This window comes from Phyllobates terribilis, unplaced genomic scaffold (assembly GCF_046119375.1).
Source record: "Phyllobates terribilis strain yellow unplaced genomic scaffold, ASM4611937v1 Scaffold_5__5_contigs__length_657084704, whole genome shotgun sequence".
Taxonomy (NCBI): domain Eukaryota; kingdom Metazoa; phylum Chordata; class Amphibia; order Anura; family Dendrobatidae; genus Phyllobates; species Phyllobates terribilis.
Window position 1 is genome coordinate 399,427,222 of NW_027362765.1, and position 14,305 is coordinate 399,441,526.

The 14,305-nt window shown below is 40.9% G+C and overlaps 1 protein-coding gene across 1 annotated transcript in view; it reads left to right on the forward strand.

The window, feature by feature from the left end:
* Nucleotides 1-14,305, forward strand: part of DOCK1 (dedicator of cytokinesis 1) — a 412,678-nt gene that overhangs the window by 285,107 nt on the left and 113,266 nt on the right. Inside the window, exons 30-32 of the mRNA XM_073685060.1 lie at nucleotides 6,374-6,452; nucleotides 11,199-11,299; nucleotides 13,581-13,639. Coding sequence (XP_073541161.1) covers nucleotides 6,374-6,452; nucleotides 11,199-11,299; nucleotides 13,581-13,639 — 239 coding nt within the window. The remainder of the gene's footprint in view (nucleotides 1-6,373; nucleotides 6,453-11,198; nucleotides 11,300-13,580; nucleotides 13,640-14,305) is intronic.

Here is a 14,305-nt window from a genome sequence, read left to right on the forward strand (position 1 = left end):
GATGATTTTCCAATTTAGTGAGAAGCACTTGTACATAAAAGAAAATGGGCCAATGCAAAAGTTTGGGCACCCTTGGAGATTTGTTTGCTCAGATAAATTTGTCCAATGTTTCAGACCTTAGCCTGTTAGGGTTATGGCATGTTCACTATCATCGTTAGGAAAGGCCGGGTGATGCAAATTTGTCAGCTTTATAAAACCCAGCCTCCTCTAACCTTGTGCCAAAAAACAGTGGCCATGGGTTCTTCTAAGCAGCTATCTAACACTTTGAAAATGAAAATGGTGAAGGCCCACATAGAGGGAGAAGGCTAGAAGAAGATAGCCCTTTCCTCAGTTTGAAATGTAATTAAGAAATGGCAGTTAACCATGGAGGTCAAGATAAGGTCTGGAAGACCAAGCAAAATTTCAGTGAGCTGCTCATAGGATTGCTAGAGAGGCAAATCAGAACCCCTACTTGACTGCAAAAAACCTTCAAAAAGATTTAGCAGACTCTGGAGTTGTAGTTCATTGTTCTACTGTTCAGAGACACCTGCACAAATATGACCTTCATGGAAGAGTCATCAGAAGAAAGCCTCTCCTGCGTCCTCATCATAAAATTCAGCGTCAGAAGTATACAAAAGAACATTGAAACAAGTCCTGTGGACCGATTAGGTTAAAATAGATCTCTTTGGCCTCAATGATCAAAGTTATGTGTGGAGAAAAAAGGGCACAGAATTTCAGGAAAAGAACATCTCGCCAACCATTAAGCATGGGGGTGGATCAATCATTCTTTGGGGTTGTGTTGCAGCCAATGACACGGGGAACATTTCACGGGTAGAGGGAAGAATGGATTCAATGAAATTTCAACAAATTCTTGATGCAAACATAACACCATCTGTAAGAAAAAGTTGAGATTGAAAAGAGGACGGCTTCTACAAATGGATGATGATCCTAAACACATGACAAAATCCACAATAGACGACCTCAAAAGATGCAAGCTGAAGGTTTTACAATGGCCCTCACAGTCCCCTGATCTGAACATCATTGAAAATCTGTGGCTAGACCTCAAAATAGCAGTGCATGCAAGATGACCCAGGAATCTCACAGAACTGCAAGAATTTTCCAAGGAAGAATGGATGAAAATCCCTCAAACAAGAATTGAAAGACTGTTGTCTGGCTACAAAAAGCGTTTACAAGCAAAAGGGGGCGCTACTAGGTACTAACCATGCAGGGTGCACAAACTTTTGCATCGGCCCATTTTCCTTTTTGTCATTTTTAAAATGTAAAAGATGAAAATATTTATATTTTTTGCCTAAAATATAAAGGAAATCTCTCATCTTTAGCTTTAGGCCTTTAACAGATCATTTCATCTTCAACTTGCTTAACTGTTCACAATAACAGTAATTTTGACCAGGTGTGCCCAAACTTTTACATGCCAATGTATTATCCTCTATACACAGAACACTACAACCCCCAGCATGATCCGACTAGTGGAGATGGTTATAGTACAGTTCTATTATTTTCCAACGTAGAACACTACAACTGTACGAGCCCCCCATGAGCTGACGCCTGGACACGGCCGTAATAAAGTTCTATTATACTGTATACAGTGGTGGCCAAAAGTATTGGCACCCCTGCAATTCTGTCAGATAATACTCCATTTCTTCCTGAAAATGATTGCAATCACAAATTCTTTGGTATTATTATCTTCATTTAATTTATCTTCAATGAAAAAACACAAAAAGAATTGTCCTAAAGCCAAATTGGATATAATTCCACACCAAACCTAAAAAAGGGGGTGGACAAAAGTATTGGCACTGTTTGAAAAATCATGTGATGCTTCTCTAATTCGTGTAATTAACAGCACCTGTAACTTACCTGTGGCACCTAACAGGTGTTGGCAATAACTAAATCACACTTGCAGCCTGTTAACATGGATTAAACCTCTGTCCTGTGTCCTTGTGTGTACCACATTGAGCATGGAGAAAAGAAAGAAGACCAAAGAACTGTCTGAGGACTTGAGAAACCAAATTGTGAGGAAACATGAGCAATCTCAAGGCTACAAGTCCATCTCCAAAGACCTGAATGTTCCTGTGTCTTCCGTGCGCAGTGTCATCAAGAAGTTTAAAGCCCATGGCACTGTGGCTAACCTCCCTAGATGTGGACGGAAAGGAAAAATTGACGAGAGATTTCAACGCAAGATTGTGCGGATGGTGGATAAAGAACCTCGACTAACATCCAAACAAGTTCAAGCTGCCCTGCAGTCCGAGGGTACAACAGTGTCAACCCGTACTATCCGTTGGCATCTGAATGAAAAGGGACTGTATGGTAGAATACCCAGGAAGACCCCACTTCTTACCCCGAGACATAAAAAAGCCAGGCTGGAGTTTGACAAAACTTAACTGAGAAAGCCTAAAACGTTTTGGAAGAATATTCTCTGGTCAGATGAGACAAAAGTAGAGCTTTTTGGCAAAAAGCATCAACATAGAGTGTATAGGAAAAAAAAAGAGACATTCAAAGAAAAGAACACGGTCCCTACAGTCAAACATGGCAGAGGTCATGGGTCTTCCAGCAGGACAATGACCCAAAACACACTTCCAAAAGCACTATAAAATGGTTTGGGAGAAAGCACTGGAGACTTCTAAGGTGGCCAGCAATGAGTCCAGACCTGAATCCCATAGAACACCTGTGGAGAGATCTCAAAATGGCAGTGTGGAGAGATCTCAAAATGGCAGTTTGGAGAAGGCACCCTTCAAATATCAGGGACCTGGAGCAGTTTGCCAAAGAAGAATGGTCTACAATTCCAGCAGAGCATTGTAAGAAACTCATTGATGGTTACCGGAAGCGGTTGTTCGCAGTTATTTTGGCTAAAGGTTGTGCAACCAAGTATTAGGCTGAGGGTGCCAATACTTTTGTCTGGCCCATTTTTGGAGTTTTGTGTGAAATGATCAATGATTTGATTTTTGCTTCATTCTCTTTTGTGTTTTTTCCTTGCAAGCAAATTAAATGGAGATAATAGTACCAAAGAATTTGTGATTGCAATCATTTTCAGGAAGAAACCGAGTATTATCTGACAGAATTGCAGGGGTGCCAATACTTTTGGCCACCACTGTACATTGCACTGTACGAGCCCCCATGTGCCGATGCCTGGACACGGCCGTAATAAAGTTCTATTATACTGTATACATTGGACTGTACGAGCCCCCCATGACCCGATGACTGTATACGGCCGTAGTAAAGTTCTGTAATACTGTATACATTGGACTGTACGTGCCCCCCATGAGCCGACGCCTGGACACGACCATTTCACAAGTGTATTATCCCTCGTACAGTAATAGGACTGGCTGGGGGTGGGCGAATGATGCTTGTCAGGACGGACATTTCCCGGTACGATTTATTGACTGTCCTTGGACGTTTGTCACTGTACAGATACACAAGTGCCCTCGGGCCTGAGCAGCTTTGAAGGGTTTCAATACGTTTCTTTCCAAGCACTTAAGCATCCGTCAGTGATCGTTAGTCTGCTGTGTCCATCAGTGCTCCTGGGATTAGGAGAGGTGTCCGGAGCAGACCTGCGGGGCAGCACGGATGCGATTCCATCACTGCAATCCTCAGTAACGTAAGATCTTGTTAGTACGGCGGCAGACGGCATCATTGCAGTCCTATTATGGTCCCAGGCACAACCTGATGTGACAGGCCAATATTCCCAGATACTGCTGGAGCCTCCTGATTAATGGCGCTAATTAGACTTTACTAAAATAATGAAGCTTGTTAAAATACGGATCAATACTTAGCAATCTGAATAGTAACTACAATTTCACATTTCGCTGTATTATGTGCGATGAGCCTGTCATCTGGAAGAGTCGAACAAAAGAAAAAAGATCCAAGGACGGTCATAATCTCCCGGCAGATTTAAAGGGCTATTATAGATCAGCATATTCTTTGCATAAAGAAATGTTGCATTATTTTAAAATATACATTATATAATTAAAAGTACACAGCCATGTAATACTGTAGATACATTGGTGGTGGTATGGATCATACAGAAGAGCTCAGGGACTTTAGATATGGTGCTATCGAGAATGCCACCAGGCAGCTCTGGACATTCCTGATCTGCTCGGTCTGCCCTATTAATGTGAAACAGTTGGACTATGTTCACACATTCCGGTTTTGCAGCGTTTTTTTAATGCAAATTAAAAGCTGTTTTTGCATTACCAGAAAAAAAGATGAGATTTCATTTTTTTTCCTGAATGATTTGGAAAACTGCTGTTTTTCTTTTTTTTTTTTTTTTTAAACTACATCATGTAAATTCTTTCAGCGTTTTTTGCAGCATTTTTTCTCTATAGAAAGCAATGAGGAAGAGCAAAAATGCTGTAAGAAAGGGTGTAAAGCATGTCATCGCTGGGCTCCTTGTGGAAATATGTTTTTTGGAGCAGTTAGTTATAATTCACGATCTGTCTGGGTTTGGCAGATGCCCAAATATAGATTCCTACGGAAATGCGTAGAGACTACTGAAAGGTTTGGTGGAAAAGAGTCAATGGTATGGGGGGTCTTTGGGTTTACCCCTCCTTATTTGCAGTGAAGAGTAATATTCATGCTCCTACATAGAAAGACATTTTGCCCAGTTGCTTCCAACTTTGTGAGAGCAGTTTGGAGAAAACAGTCTTTTGTTCCAGCGCTATTGTGCACAAAGCAAGGTCCGTCAAGACACTTTAGGACGAGTTTCGTGTGGAGGAACTGGAATGGCTTCATAAAGCCTCTATCTCAACCCCATTCAACACATTTGCAATCATTTGACCCAGACCTTCTGATCCAAAACTAGTGCCTGATACACATTTTTTTTCAACAGATGTCTATTATACGGGAGTAATGGTTAGGTGTCCACATAATTGTTTTGGCCATGCAGCACAGACTTTTCCCAGCAATTCTTGATGATTGATGTAGGCATATGCGGCCTTCACGGCAGTTCTTCGAAAGCTTGATGTAGGATATGTTTATGTCATGCCGTGGTTTCGGTACTCGGTCCAGTGAACTTTTGCTGTGTAGTCGGGTTCCCTTTCTGCTGAGCCACAGCCAGTTTGGTCTCTGTCCAACTGCTGATTGCTCTTTTGTCTCTTCTTTCTTTTCTTTGGTTTGCTTCTATTCAGGTGTCTCTTACTTCCCAATTTGGTTCTGTCCTATCACTTCTTGGGAGGGGCTATTTATACTCACCTTGCACCTGCATTGTTACTGGTTATATTTCAAGACAGATGGTGTTTGGAGATCCAGCTCCTCAGCTAGGGATTATTTTATATGGTTAATCTCTCTTGCTTTTCCTACGGTTTGTTTGTGTCTTCCTCCCCAGTACCCTTAACTTTCTTTTATGTTTGGGGTCTGGGATGTTTTCGATTTATTCCCTTTTCTATGTGGTCTTATTTTCTTCCATCTTTCCTGTGTGTCTGTGTGAACACGTTCATAGACCTGATCAGATTTTTGTGTATTTCACTTTATAGTTATTATTGTTTTAGTGCTGCACATAGTTTATGGAGAGGGTGCAGTTAAGTACATTCAGCGTAAGTTGACGTTGAGTGGGGGTGCCATGTTGTATACTTAGGATGCCGACCTTCGCAGTTAGACAGGGACAAATCAGGGTCAGATTAGGGACTTTCCTTGTCTCAACAGGGACCTGTTGGGTTCAGGTGTTTGTCTCCTGGTTTGTACGTTACCCGTGTGAGTGAGTCATAAAAGTTGAGTTTCAACGTGGCAATTTTTTGTTTCTGAAAAGGTGTATGTTTTTGTTTTCATCCCTTTCCTTAGTAAAATGAATACATACAAGACTGAGCCGAGTCCAGGGTTGACTAAATGAGAATTTGCCAAACAGCTAGCCAATATCTATGAATGACCTTACCTTCCCTTAAATTATGTCTGGGCTACTCCCTGATGGGCCAAAGGGATAAATCCCGAGGCTTTAGGTATTAACATCACTCTAAGGTTGTGCTCTTGAGATGAGATGTATTTAATACCATGCCACCTTTATTCAGAAGCCTCGCATAATAGAAATAATAGAAAATGTAATGACTTGCAGTCTTATATCTGCGATTTTTTGGTAATTAAGCCGGCTAATTGGCTCCTACCTTCATGATAGCAGTAATCTATCCCATTATTTCATTCCTTGGACTGAAATAATTATCGCTATTGATTATATTCTTCAGCTACTATTACCGTGGCCGGAGACAAGCTGTTATATACAGTGCTGATATCATTACAGTGCATGAGCGGCTCCGCTGCCACGAGTGGTGCAGAAATCTAATGAAGACGACTTATACGAAAGGGTGAATGACGGTAGTGCCAGCATATAGGCCCTTTTGTATTTCGCTTTGCTCTTTTCAGTAACCATGTCATTCTTTTTTTCACGTCGCAGAGTTTTCTTACGGGCTATTAATCAGTATGCAGACATGCTGAACAAAAAGTTTTTGGATCAAGCAAACTTTGAACTTCAGGTAAGAGTCTATTTTTTGTATCGTAGACTATTTCTATGATTCATTCATTGAAAATTTTTGACTTTGGTTTTAAGAGAGGAAGACGTCTGGGTTTATAGGATCCTAACAAATTACCAATGACATGATCCCATTAACTGTTCTGGACTGTTTGGATGGCACCCTATTGATGGATACCCAACCGTCCAGGTGGTCATGAGAGAGGTTGTCCAGGGAATACAACTTATCAGTGACTTTCAGGTTTCCCAATATTGCTTTGCAGATAAAGTGTCAATTGTAGCCCTTCAAATATTCCTAAAGGGGTTGTCCAGTCCATTGGATAGGTGTTAACTGATAGATCGGTGGGAGTTTCACTGCTGGGACCAACACTGATCAGCAGAACTGGTAATTTTTATCTCTATTATAATGGAGCAGCACGGCACATGCCCAACCACATTAATTCTTTATAGGGCAGCAGGAAAGAATGGAGCGGCGGTTCACCATGAACACTGCCACTCCAGTCTGAGTGGCGTAAGGTGCTGGTCCAAGCACTCAGACCCCTACTGATCTATGTTTATCTCCTATCCTGTAGATAGGACACTGGACAACCCCTTTATCTGCAAAGAAATATAGGGAAACCTGAAAGGAACTGCCCCTTTCTCCTATGAGCTAACAAAAAAGGGGGCAAACAAGCTCTCATTGCTCCTAACTTTGATGGAAGGGTTTTTTTTTTCTTTAATCTTGGGTCTGCTATCTTCTCTGTATTCTCCTGTTTGATAAGATGCAGGCTTAAAGGGGTTATCCAAGACTATATTACAGTAGTTCTTAGCACCTACCTGCCTGTTAATTTATTACTGTGTGCCCAACTACCTGCTTGTTCTGCACAGCGCAGATCTTTGCCGGCGCACATCGATCACGGACCGTTCCCACTGGGTGGTCCTGCTGCTTCAGATGACGTCACATCAACAGAGCAGTGTCTTCTCTTCCGCTTTGCTCTGTTGACGGGGCGTAACTGCCAGTGTCTTGCTGATTGACAGCCGACTTCCCGTTGCGTAACTGCGGGAAGCCTACTCTCAAGTCAGCATGATGTCGGCAGTCACTCCCTGTTGACAGAGCGGCCCAGAAGAAGAAGAGCTGCTCTGTTGATGTGAAGCAGCTAAATCGCCGGCAGGAGCAGTCAGTGACCACTCTAAGCAGGTGCCGGATAGAACAGACAGGTAGTTACTAACTAAAAAGTTAGTTTTTGGCTCCTAGTAAAAAAAAAAAAATTAGACTTTGAGAACCCCTTTAATTTCAGCCGAACCTGATATTGGTAAGCATGGACAAGCATCTAACGTATATGGAGTTGTCCGTATTCTTCTCCCAAGATTAATATCAAATTAAAGAGGGATCAGACTGATCGATTTTAACATGCCCAATTCTTTGTTCTCACATGAAATAAGCCATCACTGTCAGACGTTCCGGCGAGCAGCTTATTATTCCCATCACCCCATTGAGAACGCACGTACACCCACCCGAGCCCAGCATACAAAGTGTCAGGAGGAATAGTTATCAACCGACAAGTCTAACATAGTAGTATCTGTTTTCGCTATAAATTTGCGAGAAAACTATGCAAATGTTTCAGGACGTCTGTCTTTCATCTCCCAAGTCGTTGGCTACTTATTTATCCTTGGAGCCCACAGATTTCTACCTATACTATTAACATGAAAGGTACTGATTGCCCTGGTGGAGATCCAACCAGTAGTGAGTGTAGAACATATTTCTGCTCCGAACGGAAACTCTTTACTAATGGCTGCCAGCCGCCCATTTCTTATTGGGAGAGAGGTGGTCGGGCCTGGAGAATACTGCGCATATTTGAGCAATGTGTGCACCTGATAACATAGCGAACTACTATACACAGGCCCCAGACTCAGGAGATCACACCGGTGCGTCTGCGCCAGTGTGAACAATGCTATAGCACCGCGACAGTGGTCTGAGCCAGCGCAGACATCACAAAAACAAAGACGAGAACGGTGGGAGACTACAGGGGGAATTTCTTGGAAACCCTGGACATATAAAATTCTGTAATTACACCTTAGAATAATATCTCTTCATAAGGGACATATTTAAGATGGGATCTTTGACATTGAAATACCATTTTAATTGGTCAGACATAGGCTTACTAAGTAGCCACCTAAAAGTCCATGGAGTAAGAGACCATTTTAAAGGGGTATTCCAATTTCCAAGAGCCTATTCCAATATGTAGTAGGTGTAGTAATAATATTATTATTATTAGCAAATACCTCCAATTGGAAATGTATAGTTCTTCTGATTTGCTATGTCATTTACCCCATGTGCAGGGCATTGCAGTAGCTTAGGTATCCATGGTTACGACCACTAGCAACTAAATGTCACTTTGAGGGGTTGTAACCATGGATACCTAAGCTACTGCAATGCCCTGCACATGGGGTAAGCAACATAGGGAATCAGAAGAACTATACTACATTTCTAATTGGAGGTATTTTAGAATAATACTATTACACATGCTACATATTGGAATAGGATCTTAAAGATGGGAATACCCCTTTATCACACCTATTTTTGTGTTGGGTGCCATCATTAAAGAGGTTGTGCATAATCTCTGTGTGGGACCCACAACTGGACCCAGCGATTTAGGGACCTCCTGTTGATGGAATGTATTGGGCTCTTCCCTTATACATTATATCATCATAAAGCACCTTATTAATTTTCTCTAGCAAATCTCAGTAATTGGGAGCTCAAGCTCTTACAAGCCATCTAATTAACAGTAAGAAACTGATTTTAGGATGACTGTGGTCCCCCAAACCTATTGGGGGTCTCTGCAGCTTTACTGGTTGCACCAATGGTCTGTATGCCTCTGCCCACTGCTGTCTTGAGACTGGAGTCAGCCGCAGATGCATGGCCACCGCTCCATTCCCATCAGCATTAGATGGCGCTCTAACAGTGTGAACAGCATCTATACCATAAATGCCCAAAGATCCAAAGTCCCCCTTTAAGAGGTAAGCCATACAAGTATCTGATAAATAGTGTGTTATTCTTGGTTGGATTTTGTCTTCTGCACATCCATTCTATGGTCTCCATGTGGTTATTCTAGTTTGTACAGATCTGTCCAGAAACGAGAAGTTTCTGTTTCTTCTCGTCTTCATAAGTACAGTATGCCATACTTCAGCCTCTCCACAGCCTTATAACTTTGCTTAATGCCTTATCAAATCAAACATATGTGGAGGTTGCATTGCACAGAAATGCTGAGAACACAGCTCGGGTACAGCAAGGAGGCGTCTGGCAAGCAGAAGATTTCCAACGAGCAGCGGCTTTTCCTCGCTCACTCGGTAAAGAGGAGAACACATTGCACTTTGGGGAGCTGTTTAATTGTAAACACCGTTCCCTTCTTTTGTGCTGATCCGAAAGAAAATAATCCAGTCAAGCCTAAAGATTCCGTATTATAACTGCCAGATTTGTGCATGGTATGGTAACTCTTTACCTGCCAGCGGGGATTTCCTAAAAAAGTCCATTGTAACTGAATGTTCATTTGCCTTATCATTAAATTATGTTTTTTTTATAGAGGAAAGGTTGGGTCATGACAACACTTTTTGGTAAAGCTCAGACTGGCTATGACTGCTGGTCACGAAAAGTTTATTAAAATGATATCTTGATATCTACTCTTCGGTGTCTTACTCCAGAGAGATCCACATTATTCTGAATATGTAAATGAGTGTTTAAGGTCTCTGGGCGGGACAAAGATCTCCTCGAGAATCTGCCTGCAGAGCTTATTTTAAATGAAAGGTGTTGTTATCCGTGTAAAACATGTAAATGACTGGTGGTCTGCTCTCACTGGAGAGCTGTGTGTGAGATTACAGCTAACTCAGTACAGCAGAGCTGATCTTTGTCTCATTACAAACACATCTGTAGCTGCAGCTCTCTTCTCTTAGTGCTGTCAGCTCAGCTGCACTCCTCTCCCCCCACACTGGCTGCTGTAAAATGTAAGCTGAAGAAGTGTTAGTTGCAGTCAGGCAGAGTTCTACTGCAGAGCTAACAGCAGTATGAGAGGTGAGCTACAACTGCAGATGTTTGTAATGAGACAAAATTTAGTTCTACTGTTCTGTGTTAGTTGTGATAAAACCCAGCTCTGCAATGAAATCAGGAGAGCGGACTGTCAGTCGTTACATGTCTCACTGGTAACGCCCCATTTAACTTATTTTTAAGTTAACAAAATGGAGTTTCATACAAACATATAAGCTGGAATTGGCCTAAATAGGCATACAAATTAACACAGAAGAGTTAAAAAGGACCTGTCTACTCTCCTGATAAGTCAAAATATTTTTTTTTCCTTCTAATATAACAATTCTAGAGCGCCTTTCCTTATAATTCAGCATCGATCCATCCCTCTGTTATTACTCCTGGAAATTTATGAAACCGGGTGTTATCAGTTGGAGGCGTGTCCCTGACATCTGACACTGCACTCACCAATCAGTGTTGACTGTTCATGAACACGCCCCTTTGACAAGTAGAATGTTACCACCCAGTTGTCTATTAATTCATACATTTCTAGGAGGAACAACGCAGGAATTGCCCAAAGCAAATTTATTAGATGATGTGCTCCAGAAGTGTTGTTTTATGCGGGATATAATTTTCTTTTCTTTTTACTTTTGTCGGGAAAGGCGACAAGTCCTCCTTTACAAACACATTTACAATATCATTTTTTTTAATTTAGTGATTTAATTTAATTTTTTTTTTATTTTTTTTTTTTTGTAGCTGTGGAACAATTATTTTCACCTGGCCGTCGCTTTCTTAACCCAAGAATCGCTGCAACTGGAAAATTTCTCAAGTGCTAAAAGAGCAAAAATCCTGAACAAGTGAGTGACAAGTAACTTCTGTGAAATAGATGCATAAAATCTTCAACCACCTGCACCAAAGCGATCACTTCAATAATACAAGTACAGAGGGCGAACGAATTTCATTTCTCCGAGAACAGAAATTGCATTGTGATTTTTCTGCATATTCTTCATTTAAGATGAAGGGAGAGGCGCTTTGTATTTTCCCCCCACAGCTTGAATGAAATGCTAATCCATTTTCCGTCAGTACCTGTGTCTAGAGATTTTTGGCGACTGCTCACTACAAAGCGGGACTTATACATCTGAAGATGTGTGTTCCACGGGACGTATTCATCGCATCTGGCGTAGAAAACTTTATCCACATTGCCTTTTGTAGGGATTTCTATCCGGTTAAACACTTTGCATGTTGCTGTTTTTAAAAGGTTAAAGTGTCGTGGATTCGCGCACAAAAAAAAAAAAAAAAATTGAACAAAATGTAGAATATTTCATACTTTTAGGAACTTGAGGATTTACTTGCATTTGGGAAACTGCAGATTTGATTAGGTCACAATCAGAATTTCATTTACAGGTTTGTAGTTGTGCTTTTAGTGTTTGATCTGTAACCTTTTTTTATTACATTATACAAGTAATATATATATTTAATATAACATATTAAACATATTATAATATATTATTATATCATTTTTATATACGGTACATGGATATGTGCAAACAAGCGCAGTTCATCCAGAGACGACGCCACTTTTGTCTGTGGTCTGTGTCTGGTACTGCGTCTCCTACTCATTCAGGTAAAATACAGTTTATGTACATGCCATTTTGTAGGGTCAGTGGGGCATCTGATCTCTGGGACCCCCACCAATCCTAAAGAATAAAGGGGATTCAATGTTATGGTGGTGTAGTGCTACCATATACTGGCCAGATGGAACAAACACCCTTTCCATCTCCTTCTAGCAATGGCGTCTGAAAGGGAAGCTATCATTAGAAAATGACCTATTGTTAAATCAGATTTGTACAAGGTTGTGTGTTTTTTTTCATATCACAGTCTTCATTAACAAAATAAAATTATTAATTATGCAATTTTCACACTGGCCACTAGGGATTTTTTAGATTTGTAAGTCCTGTCCTTTTTATATCAAGGACTGGAATAAAAATTGGTTAATCTGCTCTGCTGGCGGAAAAGTGATGAGGAGTCAGGATTCCAAGAATGTGCTTTATTGGTCAACGCGTTTCGAAGTATCAAACTTTTGCATCAGGACAAACCACAGCGATCACGCAGGATTGATGTGGTTTGTCCTGATACTTCGAAACGTGTTGACCAATAAACCACATTCTTGGAATCCTGATTCATCACTTTTCCGCTGGCAGTGCAGATTAACCCATTTTTATTCCAGTCCTTGATGTTTCCATAACCGTGGTTTTTCAGCAGGCCTAAGCCTTCTTAGCTGTTGTGAGCACACAACTTGACCAGGTGAGCACTATTGCCCACATTCTTCCACTTATTTACGGAATAAGACCCCATTGCGCTTATTGTTCTTCCAGCTTATCACTCTGTCCTTTTAGGAAGAGTTTTCAGCAGGCTCCTTATCAGCAAAGGCAGAATTGCAATGACGTATATACACAGCTGTTAACACAGGATCCACCAATCTCAATAGGTGATGTTACAGCTCACCTGCTCCCCCTTTCCTTCACAATCGCCTATGCACACACACATTAGTTGCTTCAATGCAAAATATAGGGTCAGGATGTGTTTAGTGTGGCTATATAGAGGCCCATGTAAACCTCACCATGCAGACTAAAGGTAGGTAAAAACTTGGTGTGAACACGGCCTAGTAGCCTTTTGTTAATGTATGTGCTGGTATATAAAGTCAAGACCAACTTGAATGTTGGTGCAACTACAGAAGCCCTTCTGGCCAAGGCAATGGTTGCCATATTTCCAGTCTGGGTGTATTTTTATTGACCTGATTTGGATTTCAGGCGTTATTTTCACCGATGGTCGTCCTCCTGGTTATATTTTTTGGTGAATGCTTCTTATTCAATAATGAACTGTAGATAAAGATATTTCCCTGAGAAATCTCGTCCAATTTAAACTTTTGAGAAATCTTCATAAGACACTGCACCTCTCTTATTCCCTAGTCTCCGAGGAAATAAATTCCAGTCTCTTCCCATCACCATACTGAAAAGATTGTCATATCTTGTCATATTCAATCACTGCTGCCTTTGTCACTCAGTATTGCTAATATTTATTCACAAGATTGGAAACAATGACAAAAATACATAAATTACACCTTTCCTCATCCTTCAGATACGGTGATATGAGAAGACAGATCGGCTTTGAAATCAGGGACATGTGGTATAATTTGGGTAAGTATACCGCTCTCTTCATTTTTTAAAAGCTTAAAAGTAAAAAATGATATCGAGAAACGTCTGACACGTTTTCTCCACCAAATCAGAATGTTATTAGCGATGACATAAAGCCATTCTAATATCTTTACTTTGTTTCCATTCCATTGTAAAGGGGCGGTGTACTGGCAAGCAGGGTCGAGATATTATATTTGGTACATACCTCCTAACGTCATCAAGAGGGTCACTTTTCAACTACAGGCGCATCTTGCTAAATTAGCATATCATCAAAAAGTTAATTAATTTCAGTTCTTTAATTCAGAAAGTGAAACTCATATATTATATGGCGTCATTACAAACAGAGTGATCTATTTCAAGTGTTTATTTCTGTTAATGTCGATGATTATGGCTTACAGCCAATGAAAACACAAAAGTCATTATCTCAGTAAATGTAAATAATTAACAAAAAACACCAGCAAAGGCTTCCTAAGCGTTTAAAAAGGTCCCTTAGTCTGTTTCAGTAGGCTCCACAATCATGGGTAAGACTGCTGACTTGACAGATGTCCAGAAGGCAGTCATTGGCACACTCCACAAGGTCCTAGAGTTCCAATTTTCATTTGGAAATCAAGGTCCCAGAGTCTGGAGGAAGAGTGGAGAGGCCACAATCCAAGCTGCTTGAGGTCTAGT